The following is a 13,636-nucleotide window of genomic DNA, read 5'->3' on the forward strand; positions in this document are numbered from 1 at the left end:
GTTCTTCTTTACCATAACCAGTTCAAATGACTTCAAGATGAACTAGTTAGAGAGTTGTTCAATTGTAAGGAAATCTCATGTACTACACAAGACACAATTGAAACAAAGATGATTCGATTCACATGAATCGGTTCATGAACTTTATAGCCACGTTTTGCAAAAGCATTCCTTAGTCTTTATGAGTTAAGTTCAGAAATCATTTTCAGATATATAACCTATACAAGTTCGCAGACTAGGTTCGCGGACTTGAATACTGGAAAGAGTTTTCAAACTCCAACAGAAATTCTCGGGTTCGAGAGCTTCGCTGGTTCGCGGACTTGGCTCACGCAACATAGTTTGATAACTCAGCAGAAATTCTCGGGTTTGAGAAATTCGGCAGTTCGCGAACTGAGTTCGCGGACTTGGCTACTAGACGATTTCTAGCATGGGACTTATGCACATATGTGTTTCCACAACATACTTATGTCCACTATGGTTATGTAATCTAAACTCTCATTCCAATCATTGAAACATTCTTAGAGGACGTTATATAGTTGTCACACCATTTTTCGTCAAAGCAATTTTCAAGATGATTGAAACATACTAGGTAAAGATAAACTTGATCGAAGCGAAAAGCTTACTAACACATATTTTGAGATATAGATAGGCGAGGTATACTCGGCTCGAAATACCAAATGTTTATAATAAAGTTTGTATATATAGCATACGACTTTTTGTCTCAAGAAGTAGGAGATAGAGTAGATAGAATTTTGAGTGATAGATAAGTTCAAGTCTTCACATACCTTTTTGTCGAGAAGTTCCACCGGTTCCTTGAGTAGTTCTTCTTCTTATATGATGAATCGCCATGAAGTCCTTGAGCTCAACTACACTTTTTATCCTAGTCCGAGACTTAGCTATAATAGACTAGAAATCAAGACTTATTCTTTTGATCACTAACATCGACAAACACGCTTGAGATAGAAACGCATGCGAGGTCGATCGAGCAATGCTCTAACACATATACATCCTTTCTCGAATGATTGTAAACCACTTTATACTCCATATATTTCTCTCCCTTTATGTCATAAAAATGACAAAGGTACGAAAAATACAACAAGTATTTTAAAAAGACCATACAAGTTCATAAGAACTCGATATAACTTATAAGAGTCTAAGCGAAATCGAGGGGTCTAACATACCACTTTTGATAAGCGACACTAAATATGAAACTATTGAAGTAATTAATGTAGTCTCTTATTAAGGAATAATTTCTATAAAGTAATTTTTCCAAATTTCGATGTACATACAATCAACTATGATCACCGAACTTTTGGAGACGATTCAGCGAATAAGCGAACTCCTTAGTCATGATGTTACCTCTACCGACTTACAATGATGGTGTACAAAAGTTAGTACCGCTTATGCTATGGATTGTCACATGTCATGGTTGGATGATCAACTTCGCCTTTTTGAGTCTCAAATTCGTGACGTTGGACAACTAAAGGCGATAAGCCGGAATCTGGAAGCAGAAGTAAGAGGTAGTGAGAACAAGATCTATTTACTTCGCTCCATGATGGAAGAAGTGAGACGTGCATACGATGCTGCTAAGGTAGAAAAGGATAAATTGATTGTGAAGGTGGATACAGTGAAAGCTAGCCTCGGCTCATTTGAAACCAACAATCAAGCGGCGATCTCCTTGTCACATTCAGCACTTGGTTCATGTTTAGGTACACGTCATCCGTGGGATTGTTAAGAATGTCTGCTTTTGATTTTCATATCAATGTTAAAGGTTGTCTTTGTCTAGGTGTATTGAGAACACTTCCTTGTAGGTGGTTATGTTGGCAAGATTGTTGTGTACATCTCTTCAGACCTGATGCACTTTTTCGGTGGGTTGTTTTGTTGCTCTTCTGTTACGTTCGATATTGTTTTCCTTCTTAATTTTCGTAAGGCGTACTCGATACTCCGGTGAACAGTCAACAATGCGATGATGTCTCTAAAGATGATAACACGTTGTAGCAATGCCTTGTAGTGTTTCTTATCAAAACATGTTCTAACTACGGTGTGGTGGTGCATTGTATGCGTAATTATTGAATTAGATAGTGTGTGACATCAGTGAAGTAATATTCTTTTGCATGTTTTAATCGAAAGAATGTGCAACAAAACAAAACAAAAAATTAACAAAGGAAAATGTGCAACAATTTGGAATACGTGAAAATTGAGGAAAGGAACATGAAAAACTAGGAACTTTTCTAAGAATGTTAGACCAATTTAACTGCTTCTGCTTCTGCTTCTGCTTCTGCTTCGTCTACACAAGCACAACTGCACAAGGCTAGTGTAACTTTGCGCAACTCTCGGCATGTTACGCTCACAGCTTAAAAAACCCGCATAAGCCAAATATACGGGCTTCCATTTGCAAAAGCCCTAAATTGTAAACTCCTACTACTATCTACATTTTTTTACACACCACTCCAAAACCCCATTACTTCCGCACGCCATGGATGGAGCTTCGACTATTGAGGAGGTCGAAGCAGTAGAAACACCAACAGTAATCTCAAATCCAGTAGCTAATGTTGTTCTAACTCCAGAAGAACTCATAGCAAAATCGATAGCTCCAGTGAAAAAAGAGTTTTTACGTCCTCCTCAACATACCAGACCTTGCCCTAATGTTAAAGGTGAAGACGGGGTTTCTTCAGAAACTAATGAATCCGATGGGTATCATTCTAAGTATTCTAAGAATACGAAATCCAAGAGACAATTAAAGAGAGAACGTCAAGAGGTAATTGTTTGTTTTTTTTTACTAATTTTAGTAGTCTATTGATGATAAAATAGTTGCAGGGTTTATTCATATTTTTGTTTGATTGTTTCCAGGAGAAAAAAACTGGTATATGTCCCAAGGTAGCGAAAACTGGGTGTGTTAGCTCATGTACTTATGGAACTGATTGCCGTTTCAGCCACGACGTTGATGCTTATAAGGCTCAGGTATTGTTGTACTTTGAAGTTCTTGTTGCTATGTGTTATGTGATTTAGAAAGTTCTATTGGATCATGTTTTTTGCAAATGCAGAAACCGGTAGATTTAGAGGGAAATTGTCCATTTCTCAGTCTTGAAGGGCCATGTCCTTATGGATTAGCTTGTCGATACTCGGGTACTCATAAAGATGAGAATGCTATGGAGATTGTCGGTATGGGGAATGAAAGATATGAAACAAATGAGCTAAAGAAAGCTGTACAGAAGCTTTTGTGGAAGAATGTTATGACTTTCCCTAAGGCTGATGCTCAACTCAAAGCTCTTGGTATCTTGGTATGAACATATTTTGACTACACAATCTGGTTAACATTATGAGTCTTATTTCTTTGTTATCTGGTTATCTGAATCCGATGTGCCGCATTATATGTTAAAATGATTCAGAGTTTTATTTTTCATGGCTGAGGTATTTATTCTCAATTGTGTTTTGTAGCTATTGTAAATTCTATTGTCCTTCAACCAGAATACAACTATGTCATCAGTGGTTTGCATTTAGTTTTGTTGTTAACTTCGTAGTTCTTTGCAGGACAATTATAAGTTGAAAAAGGGTAAAGCTAAAGGAGAGGGAGGAGAGGTGGAAAAGGTGGAAGTTGAAGGGGAGGTTGAAATGGTGGAAGCTGATCAAGGTATTGTAAACGGGTCTAGCACTGCTTTTGAAAATGATTCTGGCGAAAATGGGGCATCCACTAATAAGACAGAGTGCACTGAGGAGGTGAAGTTGGAAGAGGGGAATGTAAAGATTTCTCTTTCAACCGATGGCCCTCGACCCATCAAGATGGCAAAACATTCTAACGGAGAGCCTTGCTCTGACGATATGGATAATGGTGGGTATTTAAATTTGATCTGCTTGTCTTTAGTTGTCTTTGCTTTGCTGTCATTGTTCTTCTGAGCTTATTTTTTTTGGCTATCTTGTTGTAGGCACAGGTTCCATGAAAAATGATCTTGAGATGCGTACTGAAGTAGAAGCTTCACAAACAGATGATATCTCCTCAGAGGCTGATGCTTGCCTGAAACTACACCCCCGTGAAAAGAAGCTTATTGATTTTAGTGGAAAGCTTTATCTTGCACCTCTGACCACTGTTGGAAATCTTCCGTTTAGAAGGGTATGCAAGAATTTAGGAGCTGATATAACTTGTGGGGAAATGGCTATGTGTACAAATCTCTTGCAGGTATGTATATTGGGCTCCTCTAAGTCTCTTAACTTTTGACATGTTAGATGGTCACTTTCACCTTTCTGATGTTTTAATTGTCTGAAATTCAGTCCCTGAATATCTTACCTTAGACTAAAATATGATTATGCACCTTATCGTATGCTGAGAATTGCTACCAGGGTAAACATACACTAAATTTAATCAAGATCGTACATGGTAAAAATGGTTTGTAGTAACATAGTGTAAAGATAAAAACATATTACTAAGGCTACTAGGTTTAGACTAGGTCTTCTCTATTTCCTCATGCACTAATAAAACTATCTTTTATTCAATAGATTAAAAGAGAGTCCATGTCATGCTTGTCTCGTGTCCACCCCATGGTGCTGTCTTTAAGCTACTTTAAACCTGATGTGGCAGTAACCATAGTAAGCTCATAAACAGATAAAACACTTAACTAGGATTACCACTAAAGGTTTAGCTTAAACTAATCATGATTTGTTACCAAATCATAAAAAAGCAACATAGATCACTTGCCTCAACTCCCACAAATCAAATTCGACAGATCAAAGTTAAAAGGAAGCCTGTCCTTAACTCAAAGAAATGTAAATGACCTAAATTTCTACAAGCATGAAGCAGGATCACTCACGGTAGAGGTACATGTCTCTAGTTCTGTTCCAGTTTGATTTTGGACCCTTAAAGAACAACGGAACATGCAAAAGACATCAACCTGATTACGCAGCACAAAGTTAATCTATTAAACCATTGTAGCTTTTTCCTGAATCTCATACTGAATTATTGCAAGTCTCTTCCTTTTCCTTAAAAAAAGAAGTCGATCTTACTGCATTTTTATTATGAAAGTGGGGGGAGGGGGCTTGAGAACTAGCAAGTTAATTTTTTTTTCTGCGGTTAGTAGTAAATTGTTCTTGGTCAATCATTTTGGCATGGTGATGATAAAACAGACTGGGACATAAGGATTCGAACTTTTTAATAGCCTTTTTGACTTTCCTTGCTGCAACTTTCTTATGACAAATAGGGACAGGCTTCAGAATGGGCACTGCTGCGGCGACATTCATCCGAGGATCTGTTTGGTGTACAAATATGCGGATCTTTTCCAGACACTATAGCACGCACAGTTGAACTGATAGACCGTGAATGTACGGTTGATTTCATTGATATAAATATGGGTTGCCCAATTGATCTTGTTGTTGATAAAGGTGCTGGTTCGTGTCTTCTTACTAAGCCTGTGAGGATGAAGGGCATTATAAAGGCAGCTTCTGCCACTGTGGATACACCAATAACCGTGAAGGTATAGACTGCAAAAAACAGTTTTGAATGGTATAATCTGCAAAACATCTGGATTACCTAACATTTATCTATAAACAAAAATTGCTATGCTGCACTAAGTTTATGCTTCAAGAATCTATTTTATGCTTTTTACCCTGCTTTTATATTGTGATTTGTTATATTGTGTTTTACTTGGCACAGGTGCGAACAGCATATTTTGAAGGGAAAAATAGAATTGATTCATTAATTTCAGATATTGGGAGTTGGGGAGCAACTGCTCTAACTATACATGGTCGATCACGCCAGCAACGGTACAGCAAACTTGCTGATTGGGATTACATATACCAGTGTGCTAGAAAGGCTCCAGATTCGTTGCAAGTCCTTGGAAATGGAGATATTTTTTCATATGTGGATTGGAATAAGCACTTATCTGACTGCCCTAAGATTTCAGCTTGCATGATTGCTCGAGGATCACTAATCAAGGTTTGACTTGAAAATTAATCTATGGTTCTAGGAGATCATTTTCGCGTCAGCCTAGTGGTCAGTGATTAAATAGCTTGTTATGTCATATGTGCAGCCTTGGTTATTTACTGAAATCAAAGAACAAAGGCACTGGGACATCAGCTCCAGTGAAAGATTGGGTATTTACAAGGATTACGTCCGTTGTGGTCTCCAACACTGGGGTTCTGATACCAAAGGTATGCCCTAACCTTCTATTGAAATGTATCCACCAAATGTTTCCATATATTCAGTCTTGAGCGGCTCACAGAATTATGGGGATAATGATGATCAGGAGCATGCCCACAATTGAAAATGAAGATAAAAGTTTATGCAGTTCCCAGTATTTGTATCTAATACTTTTTCTTCTTTCTACTGTAAATGCAATTATGACTCGTGCCTCAAGGTATACTGAATTTCATTTCATGTCTGCAGGAGTGGAGACAACTAGGTATTTCCTGCTGGAATGGCTCAGCTATCTGTATAGATATATCCCCGTGGGTCTATTAGATGTTGTCCCTTCAAAGCTGAACTGGCGTTCACCAAGCTTCTATGGTCGTGATGATCTCGAGACACTAATGGCTTCTGAGTCTGCTGCTGACTGGGTATGTGTTTGTCTTTTATTTTTTTGCTTCAAACTTTAAGCTAAAAGTACTTATAAAATTCAAAGTGCTCTTCATTTACACCTTTTTGTATCTGTTTTCAATTACCTGTGCATGCAGATAAGGATCTCTGAGATGTTGCTCGGCAAAGTTCCAGCCGGCTTCCATTTTGCACCAAAACACAAATCCAACGCATATGACAAAGCAGAAAACGGTTAATTTTTTTTTTAATTGTATTGGTCCTCACATATGGAGGAGTCATGGTGATGGAATGCTTTCCCATGCAACTCTTATACGTGGTTGCAGAATTTAATCCACATATCAGATAGAAACATCTTGTTTTTCATCCACCATCAAACACATTACATTTTGCTTGTAAATTGTAGCTAATAGGTTGCCGTAACAGAAGATGACGGATAGAACAGTTTAAGTAATGTCCACTTGGACGGCATTGTTTAGAGGTGAAGATCTCTCTTTTTAGGCTGCAGTTCATGAGAATAGATCAAATATTACTGCTAGTTTACTAAATATTTTGACTGTCAGACAAATAGAAGCCACTATTTACCAAAGTGGTTGGGATTTTGGAAATAGTCCGTTGAGATTCATGAATTTGACATGTAGTTAAAACACTACCATAGGTTCCATGTGATTTCTCTTTTGTACTCTTTATCTTCATGTGTGTGGCATTAACATTCACTGATTATGGAGTTGTCACTTATTGTCAGTGCTATAAACCCATCACAACAAAAACATGAAAGAGAAAAGTTCAGGATAGGTCATAGAAGGTAGGTACTGACCATCTAGACTTAAGTTTTGACTTTACTGGTCAAAACCAGGATTACCCATGGGAAAGAAGTGTTAGCAGCGATCTAGTTTGTACGTGACAAGCGATAACAATCTTCATAAACTTGTTAACAATGGCGCTGCATGGCAGTGGCATTATTAAAATCTCTGTCGGCTGTGCATGTACACATAATCAAGAATCTAGATGTAATGAAATCATGCTATTGATGATTACTACTCGGTCCGTTTCAGAAAAAAATGGTATTTTTGCATTTTCATTTTTGCCTGAAAAAAAATATGAATGTATCACATTTTTTTTTTTTGAAATGCATGTAATAAAAGGCAAGTCAATGGTGGTAGATGAACCAAGGCTATCAAATCAACTACTACCAAAAATGTCAATAAAACATTTCGGTTGAACCTTGGAAAGCATATACACGCATTTTCCCTTTTGTAATTCTTATCATTCCTCCCATCACTCCATGCATCCAAGGCCATTAGGCCACACCCCACAAAAGAAGTAAACTAAATTAGGGTTTCACAAATTTACCTTTAATTATCTGGATCAAACCGGCGGGAAACCCAAAATCTTTTTTCAAAAGTTAAATTAAACAGATTATTATGGATAAACACTTAATAAATAAAAATAAAATAAAAATCTAAACATTCTCCTCTCTAAAATCTAAATTTTATTTTTATTTACATTCTCCACGATAAATAAAAATTAAATCACCCTTTTTTCTCCCACTCTTTCTCAAAAAAAAAAAAAGAGAAAAACCAAGTCTCACGCCTTCACAATTCCTTCTTTAAATATCTTTTTAAAGTCATTTTTTCTTATTTCGGGCTCTGCTTCATCTTCTTCTCAGATCTAGGGTTTAAACTTATTTCCAGCATCAAATCCATTAAAACCCTACCTATTTCCCGCCCTTTTTAAACTAGAGAACCTCAATAAAACTAGCCGTTACCATTCTACCATTTTCTCATCTTCTGATTCTTTTTTTGAATTGTACCGATATATTTTTTACTAGAAATGTCGGTTTTCGCTGAAGCTGATAATAAAGTAGAAGAAAAGATAATCGAAGAAGATGTTGAAAAAGGTGGAGAGTTATTGTTTTGTGGTGGAACCAATTGGGATACGTTAGGTCGTAAAGGACCTACTGATGGAAATTTGATTTCTCCTACTCGATTAAGACCTCTTATTGGTGTTAACATTCGTTTTGTTGCTGCTGGTTGCGGTAAGTTTCTACTGAATATGTGTTTTGTTTATTGATTACTTTTTTTTTTTTTTAAAAATTTCATTTTACTGATTTAAATATTTAATTGAGGTGTTTTATAGTATCTTGCCATTGTGTTGCATTGGATGTTGAAGGTCGTGTTTATACCTGGGGAAGAAATGAGGTATTAATGAAAAATGATAGTTGATTTTTGAAAACTTATATTTGGTTTGGTTTAAATTGCTTATTGGATTTGATTTGGTTGTGCAGAAGGGACAATTGGGACATGGTGATATGATTCAGCGTGATAGGCCGACTGTTGTATCTGGACTATCAAAGTAAGTTTACCCTTCTGATTGTGATATTGCTTTTACTTTTCTGTGTTTTGTTTTTTTTTTTAATGTGCAGAAATTTGAATTATGATGTCTGGTTTTTTAAGGTTAAAGGTGTTTACAATGTGAAGCTTGGAGGGTCCTCTAATATTGAGTTAATTTATTTGCCTTTTCTATGCTAGAACTTTTGGTTATCTGCTTTGGGTAATGGGAATATGAACCAACTTTTTTTTGGACGTTCATAGATTCAACTACTCTGGGGCATCCTAGATGTTGCCATATTGTCTATGGATCTATGTGCAATGACTTTTTTGACATCTTACCATAGGTTTGTTGGTTATTACTAACCTCTGCCTCGAATATGGTATATGGATGTAACATTTTCATTGAGCTGTTTAAACACAACTTCGCGTTGTGGGAATTACTACTGATGGTCAAGTGGTGTACTAATGTAAGGTTATCATTGGCTGCAGGCACAAAATAATGAAAGCAGGCGCTGGTAGAGCTCATACAGTGGTGGTGACCAATGACGGAAAATCCTTTGCCTTTGGCTGGAATAAACATGGACAATGTGGAACAGGTTCAGCAAAGAATGGTAAGTCAAGTTGTTCGACGGTTTGATGATGATGTTCTTTGACGGAATCCCATAAAGTTATAGATATGCTGAGTTAGTTGCTATGCGGCTACAGTGGCTAGCACCCACATCTATTTATAGAGTCATTTCTCTAAAGTTCTTAAATTCTGTCGGAAATTGTGTAAGTAGTGACTGAGTTGTACATATGAAATGTTAAGTTCATTGTAAGGATTACAAAAAAAAAGAAAGATTTATCTTGCTCACCAAAATTAAGTATGATTATGTGGAGAGCACTCCTGGAATTGGCGCTCCAAATTGTTAGCATGTGCATCCCTGTCAAACACATTATCTCCGTAGTTCTAAAGTTTTTATCTAAGTGCTTTCTAGTTTTGAGTTGATCATCAAGCTTTTTGATCGCAGGTCTCGTTGGTTTGTGATTATTGTATCATTTGTTTAACATTCTTTCTTTAACAGTGTCAGATGCTGATTAACTCACATATCTCTAATTAATTTCTGCAGAGTTCGAGCAATCTCCAGTTTCTAGTCAAGTTTCTGAAGTCACAAATGTTGTCTGTGGAGGTGATTTTACTGTGTGGCTGTCATCTGTGGAGGGATCGTCCATATTGTAGGTTTACTATAGTTGTACTTTACTTGATTCTCAGGCAGTCTTAACTATGCATTGGAACACTTCTTGTCATCTTTCTGTTTTAGATGGATTCCATGTTTCAAAATTTTGTTGTTTACTTGTGGATATGCGTTACTGTTTCTGTTTCTCAGAACTGCAGGTCTTCCACAGTATGGTCAGTTAGGACATGGGACAGACAATGAGGTATGTCTAAGAAACAATTCACACCTCATTCTTTTAAGTTATGTTTTCTTTAGGAATTCTAACAGATTGGTTGCTTTACTTGCAGTACAATACGAAAGATAGCTCTGTGAAGCATGCTTATGAAGCCCAACCTCGTCCAAAAGCAATAGCTGCTTTTGCAGGGAAAACTGTTGTCAAAGTTGCATGTGGAACAAACCATACAGGTTTTGCATAACTTCCTCCCTTCATGCATGCCTTACCTCCATTCTTCACATTGTATTAGTATAATTTTAATTGATTCATTTTTATTTATTTGTGCTTCCAGTTGCTGTGGATTCTAAGGGTTTTGTTTACACGTTAGTATTCCTTCACTGCTCTACTTTTTTTTTAGCTGTGCTTTTTAGAGAGTCAACTATTGTTTTCATTTGTTGTTGGCATTACATATTTATCTCTCTTTCTCTCTCTCTGTTGTATATTCAGGTGGGGTTATGGTGGCTATGGAAGGTTTGACTCATTTCATATTTCAGTTACATGATTGGATCTCCGCCATCATATCCTTGACTGGAGTAACATTTAAAGATGCATTTTGTGCTTTTAAGTCCGACCTTTGTCTAACTTTCTGAGTTGTAACTGTTTGAGTTTGTGGTGCACAGGCTGGGGCATAGAGAGCAGAAATGAATGGACTCCTCGTGTTGTGGACGTCTTCCAAAGGCAGAATATTCTACCTCCCAATGCAGTTGTGGCTGCTGGTGCACTTAACTGTGCTGTCACTGCTGGTAAAAAAAAATTTCAGTCTAAATTATAGATGTTTATGGAACATTTTCTATTATTCGTTTTTCCTAGTGAATCATTTTTGTATACAGTACGCTGGGCCTTATTCGTTGTACAACCATTTGCGCTAGACATAGCTTAGCAGCGCATAAATCGTATCTACCATATAGGGAGAAGATACCCTGACAAGGTTTCTAAAATGAGAGACAGAACGACAACATATCCATCTCTGTCGTAGTCAGAACTGTTTTGAGAGACGAAGTGAATTACACTGTTCTCTTAAGTTTTCTTGACATCGCTAAGCAGGGCATAAATCATATCTTTCCATATAGGAACAAGATACCCTGACAAGGTTTCTAAAATGAGAGAGGTGGCAACATATGTACTATGTCATAGTCAGAACTGTCTTGAGAGACGATGTGAATTACATTGTTCCCTTAAGTTTTCTTGATTTGTAATGAAATTTTATTCATGTAGTTTCTGCGTCTATCACTCCATACACTCTTATAGACCGTGATCAGTTAGAAAAAGTGTGTATTTTTTGTATAGGCCGTATTAATGAGTTGAGCGTTTACCAGGTGGAGGGCAAATGTACATGTGGGGAAAAATTAAGAGTACAGGTGATGATTGGATGTATGCGAAGCCTCTTATGGATTTAAGGTTTGATGATAGGACTTACTTGTTTTTTCCGAGAGTGTTTAAACTTTAAACTCTAATTGTTACTTGGTACTTAGTTGTAACCTAGTTTTTAAAAATTGGTGTATATTTATATGTATACACGCCTAGCTGGTTGCCTCTGTTGGCTGTTACAACTGAATTTTTCTTTCTAATTGGTTTCACTAATTCTAGGATTATTCTTGCTGATTGTTTTCGTATGATGTTAAAAAGCCGCAACATAAATCATGTATATGTATTCACCAGCTCTATAATTAGCTGCATTTTCATGTCTTCTCACTATCAGCGGCTGGAATATCCGTTGCATGGATTCAGGCGCCACGCACAATTTTGTTGGTGCTGATCAGTCGTGTATAAGTTGGGGTCATTCTCAGAACGGAGAGCTTGGATACGGTCCTAAGGGACCAAAGTAAGTTTTGGTTTTCAGTACTCTCTGTATGTTCCTGTTGGCTGGTGACATCATAAAATTACACTTTTCTTGATGTCGTGGTTTAACATAGTTGATTTGTTTGCTCATTGTATTGTAGGTCTTCAGCAAATCCCAAAAAAGTTGATAGCCTTGAGGGCATGCATGTAATGAGGTATGAATTTGGCAGCTCTTTGTTCTTTGTTTGTGTTATATGTGCTGCATAAATTTTAAGATGTATCCAGCAAATAAAAAAGACTAATCCTTGATCTGGCTGTATAATTACTTTTATAGTGTCGCCTGTGGTTCAGCTTATTCAATGGTGATTGTTGATAGAACAAATGTTGGTGATAAGCTTGATCAGGTAAGCATTGTTGATCCTTATAACAAATCAAATATACAGCCGATGCGAGTAACTAAATTTTCTTTCCTGACTGCAGCTTGATGTTTATGATGGCAAAGCTTCTGAAGAAGGTAAGTTTAGTTTAGGTTTGTTGCAAGTCTTTACATTCTATTGAGTCATGCTGTTTTTGTCATGTTTTGTGTTAATGTTGATTCTTTCCCTCTCCAGGGACTGCAGAACCCAAGGCTAAAAGTCCTGCACCAAAGAAAGGTGGTGCTAAAGTTTCATCCAATAAAAGGAAGAAGTCTAAAGATTCGTCAGATTCTGAAAATGAAGATGATGAGAGTGATGATGGTGGCAGCGAAAATGAATCAGATGATGATGAGAATGGTCATGTAGAAGAAAAGAAACGTGGTGGTGGTAGAGGAGGAAGAGGTAATGGTGCAAAGAAGCCCGTGGCTGGAAAAGGCACCGGACGTGGGCGTGGACGGCCTCCTTCTGCAGAAAAGAAAAGCACCCAGCTGTGCGGGGGAGGAACTGGTGGAAAGAGAGGCAGGCCAAGAAAGTCATGAGGGCTCCTACTCCTCTCCTGCCCAGCCCAAAATTTTCCATCTTCTTTGGATTTTAACCTAAAAAGAGAAGCAAAAAACAATAACAAATTGTACTATTATATTAGTCTTTGGCTTCATTTATTAAGCAGGGTTTAATTTCCTTGCCTCTCCAATTTGTTATGTTTTGGTGCTGTGAAGCATTCTCTTTAACAAGATAATCTTAGGTCATCTTAAATCTAACCTGATTATCTGAGAATGTTTCAATCATGGGTTGGGGCTGGGGAACTCTGGTAGCAGTTGTAATTTTGTTTTCAAAACTTCAATTAATTCCAGAATATTATGTCTTCCATTATCAATGAAATCTTAACTTTTTCTAATGAATTTTGGCTTGTTTCAGTTTTAACTTGGAAACAGTGAGCAGCTAGCAACTCCGGTAGGAAAGTGTGTAGTGACAGATTGGGACAGGACAGGACAGTGATATGATATTTTATTGTGCACACTACTCAGTAATCAGTAACCACGCCTGTTGAGCAACATGATGCCATGGCAGGTAAACTGACTTGAAAATCATTTGATGTGCCCATAATGCTACAAGCCGGTCAGAGCTATGTAAAGGCATACAGTTATTTTCATCCAGTTATT

The 13,636-nt window shown here is 37.2% G+C and overlaps 1 protein-coding gene and 1 pseudogene across 2 annotated transcripts; both read left to right on the top strand.

Moving 5' to 3' along the window:
• The first annotated feature begins 2,396 nt into the window (after window positions 1–2,396).
• LOC113288809 (tRNA-dihydrouridine(47) synthase [NAD(P)(+)]-like) lies at window positions 2,397–7,106 on the top strand. 2 transcript variants are annotated; one of them, XM_026537933.1, is made up of 10 exons: window positions 2,397–2,755; window positions 2,848–2,958; window positions 3,042–3,278; window positions 3,529–3,826; window positions 3,927–4,171; window positions 5,187–5,459; window positions 5,639–5,920; window positions 6,015–6,135; window positions 6,371–6,540; window positions 6,658–7,106. In XM_026537933.1, the coding sequence occupies exons 1-10, from the start codon at window positions 2,474–2,476 to the stop codon at window positions 6,754–6,756; spliced, it is 2,118 nt and encodes a 705-aa protein (XP_026393718.1). In that variant the 5' UTR covers window positions 2,397–2,473; the 3' UTR covers window positions 6,757–7,106. The 2 variants fall into 2 exon arrangements, with proteins under 2 accessions (XP_026393718.1, XP_026393717.1); XM_026537932.1 differs by having other exon boundaries at window positions 2,399–2,755; window positions 3,921–4,171.
• A 1,244-nt stretch (window positions 7,107–8,350) lies between these two features.
• LOC113288810 lies at window positions 8,351–13,337 on the top strand (annotated as a pseudogene).
• The last annotated feature ends 299 nt before the right edge of the window (window positions 13,338–13,636 follow it).

The sequence above is a fragment of the Papaver somniferum genome, chromosome 6 (genome assembly GCF_003573695.1).
Source record: "Papaver somniferum cultivar HN1 chromosome 6, ASM357369v1, whole genome shotgun sequence".
NCBI lineage: Eukaryota > Viridiplantae > Streptophyta > Magnoliopsida > Ranunculales > Papaveraceae > Papaver > Papaver somniferum.